General features: G+C 65.2%; 1 protein-coding gene across 1 annotated transcript in view; it reads right to left on the reverse strand.

Moving 5' to 3' along the window:
- MNEG_15080 (putative Meckelin) overlaps nucleotides 1–2,557 on the reverse strand; it is a gene marked incomplete at both ends in the record, with an annotated part of 3,684 nt that extends 1,127 nt beyond the window's left edge. The window contains 5 exons of the mRNA XM_014036449.1: nucleotides 423–762; nucleotides 1,081–1,210; nucleotides 1,561–1,679; nucleotides 1,911–2,063; nucleotides 2,390–2,557. Of these exons, the coding sequence (XP_013891903.1) occupies nucleotides 423–762; nucleotides 1,081–1,210; nucleotides 1,561–1,679; nucleotides 1,911–2,063; nucleotides 2,390–2,557 (910 nt within the window). The remainder of the gene's footprint in view (nucleotides 1–422; nucleotides 763–1,080; nucleotides 1,211–1,560; nucleotides 1,680–1,910; nucleotides 2,064–2,389) is intronic.
- Nucleotides 2,558–2,852: the final 295 nt, after the last annotated feature.

The raw sequence follows: 2,852 nt of genomic DNA on the forward strand, positions 1-2,852 counted from the left end.
GGGTGAGGGGGGCTCCAAGGATGTGGGGGAGGCCGCCGCCGGCAAGGGAAATGCCGGAGCTGGGGCCCAGGATGTGCTGTGTGAGAATGGGGGGCTTAATGGGTGAAGCAAGCTCGGCGGTGGAACTAACGGCTGAGAGGTTGGAAGGATTGGGAGCTTGGAACGTGCTGCAGTGCAGAGGCAGATGTAATTGGCGCAACAGAGAGGGAGAGCAATGAGGCTTGTGTTCCAGGCGGCCGCGACGGGCGTGATGGTTGAGCCCGAGGCCACGGTCTCACCAGCCACCTGCGCGACACACGAGGATGAAACCGCACGTGCGGCCGCAACCAGGCGGGCCCCCAGCGGCCCGCCAGCCGCAAGACAAAACGCCTGCCCGCATGCCGGGCCCGCTGCCCTGTGTGGCCCCGCGCGGCCGAGCGCACCTGCGTGGTGCATCTGGTTGCGGCCGTGGAGGTAGTAGCCCTCGCTGCGGCCGTCCAGCACCACGGCGCTCGTGTTGGCCAGGAACAGCAGGTCAACAAAGTTCGACAGCGGGTGGCCGAAAAACCGGTGCACAATGACAGCCTTCCAGAGCCACTGGGCGACAAACAGCACGAGGAACCAGCCCGCCGCGACGCCGAAGCGGAGGAGCATGCTCGAGGGCACGACGACGCCGCGCGCGGCGCCGGAGGGGGCCAGCGCGGCGGCGGAGGCGAAGCCGGCGCCGTCCATCAGCATGACGACCATCGCCAGGGTGAAGGGCGGGTAGGTCAGCCGGGCGGCCTGAGGGTGGTGGCGGAGGGGGGGGAGAGGAGAAAGAGGGTTGGTATGGCGCGGGGCGGCAGTCACACTGCCATGTTGGTCACCCGCTGCAGAGCCCCCAGAACGCCGTTGCATTGCTGCCATCGTCGCAGCCACGGTGACAGACCGGCGTGCGTCTGGTGCGCTGGACACCAGCTCAAGGCCGCATCATGCGAGGGCCCCCATGCATCGAAAACTGCTAGGAATATGCGCACCCCTGCCCCTGCACTCCCACCAATTGTATCACCCCAACCCCTCACCTCGACCCACCCCACCCCACACCCCCCCAAAACAACACACCTGCAGCTCGTTCCACTCGTTGGCAACCAGCAGCGTGCGCCAGCAGCTGACGGGCGCGGCCTCCTCCCTGCCGCCCCCCTTGGCCAGCACGCGGCGGGGCTTTTCCCAGTCCAGGAAGAACACGTGGACGCTTCGAATTCGAAATTGAGAGCGGGAGAACGTCGCAGGTGCACGGTTGGGTGGCGCAGGTTCAGGGACAGCGACAGGGGCAGCAGTAGCAGGCAGCGGGCAAAGGATGCATGCCTTCAGCTTGCTTGCTGGGTGAGGCGCGGCAGTGAGTGCTTGGACGCTGTGCAACACTAAATCTCGACGAAAATCTCCGTGACCCCCTGCAACCCACGCAGGTCCCCCAAATTAAGACATCCTGTAGCCAGCCGCTGATGTCATGCTGGCGCCGCGCTCCCTTAATCCGGCACGCCCCCGCTGTCCCCCTAGAAACAAAGTGCGTCCTATGATCAACACCCAATCTGCCCCCCTCACTTGATCTGTTGGTAGATCACCCACAGCAGCCCCACGGCCTGGCCCACCACCGCCAGCACCATGGTCACCCAGAAGTTGTACATGCCGCTGTCAGGCGGCACCAGCAGGTGCACCTCCACCTGACACGGTTTGTGCAGGGGGTTGCAAGGGGCGCGGTCGCCAGGTGGCAGCGATCGAGCAGCGGGGAGGGTGGCAAACAGACCTGGCTGCATCAGCAGCGCGCACCCCAAGCTCAGGCTGGAGTGGGGGCTTGGACACTCGCAATACACTCAACCAAGCCCTACTCGGATTGTTCCTCAACCCCACCCACCCCTCCCGCCATGCAGGTGCCGACAGGACCGCCATTTCACCTGCAGCTTTGCGAGTGCGAGCCAGTATAGTGACACCAGGGCCAGCACAGCAGCCAGCGCGGCGCTCAGCGCGTCTGCGGCCGCCAGCACTGCATACAGCCCCAACTCAATGTCTACCGGCTGGCCGGGGCGGCGGCGCATGTACAGCACCACCTGGGTTGATGCAGTCGCGTGTGCGAGAAGTTTGGGTGTGTGTTGGCATGCAATGTGCATGTGACATGTCATTACTTCTGCATTTTATGGAGCTTCCATGTTGTTGTGAAACACAAAAGGCCTGCACGGACATTACCGGCAGGGGCGATGTAGCTGTCATGCATCCCTGGTGTGGGCCGAGGCATGTCGAGAGCAGGGGCTGCTGCACACCCTGCCTGCTTACCCCGCACCTGCGGGGCAAGACCAGACTGTTGAACTGCAGACCGACTTGCTCATGGCACCCAGCCCCTGTGTCCCCACCCCACCCCAACCGCCCGCTTGCTCACCCGCCACACCCAGACCGGGCCTCCCCCTAGCACCAGCAGCACCACCAGCATCGTCTGCCAGGCGTACCAAAAAGAACTCGACAGCGCGGGGGGGTTGAGGTAGCTCACAGAGAAGGACGCGGGGCGCCGCGCGGCCGCGGCGTCTGCGCCGCCGGCGGCGGACTGCATCGCAGAGTACCTGCGCACGGCGCACGTTTGTGGCGCGCGTTTGCGGCGCGTGTTCGCGGCGCGCAAAGCGCGCGTTTGCACAGGGCAACGCACGGCTGTGACGCATGCAGACTCATGCAGTGGCGAGCGGCTGCCCAGGCCAGGCCCTGGATCAACGCGTGCGGCACTACAGTACCCGCAACAGCTGCAGCTGCCATGCAAAGGTACCGCACGCGGGCGACCGCCCTCACGTCCGCGTCATGCAGAAAAGCGCCCAGCAGCAAGAAAAGTCCCCTGGCCAAACCCACCCCCACCA

The sequence above is a fragment of the Monoraphidium neglectum genome (genome assembly GCF_000611645.1).
Source record: "Monoraphidium neglectum strain SAG 48.87 unplaced genomic scaffold scaffold05011, whole genome shotgun sequence".
Taxonomy (NCBI): domain Eukaryota; kingdom Viridiplantae; phylum Chlorophyta; class Chlorophyceae; order Sphaeropleales; family Selenastraceae; genus Monoraphidium; species Monoraphidium neglectum.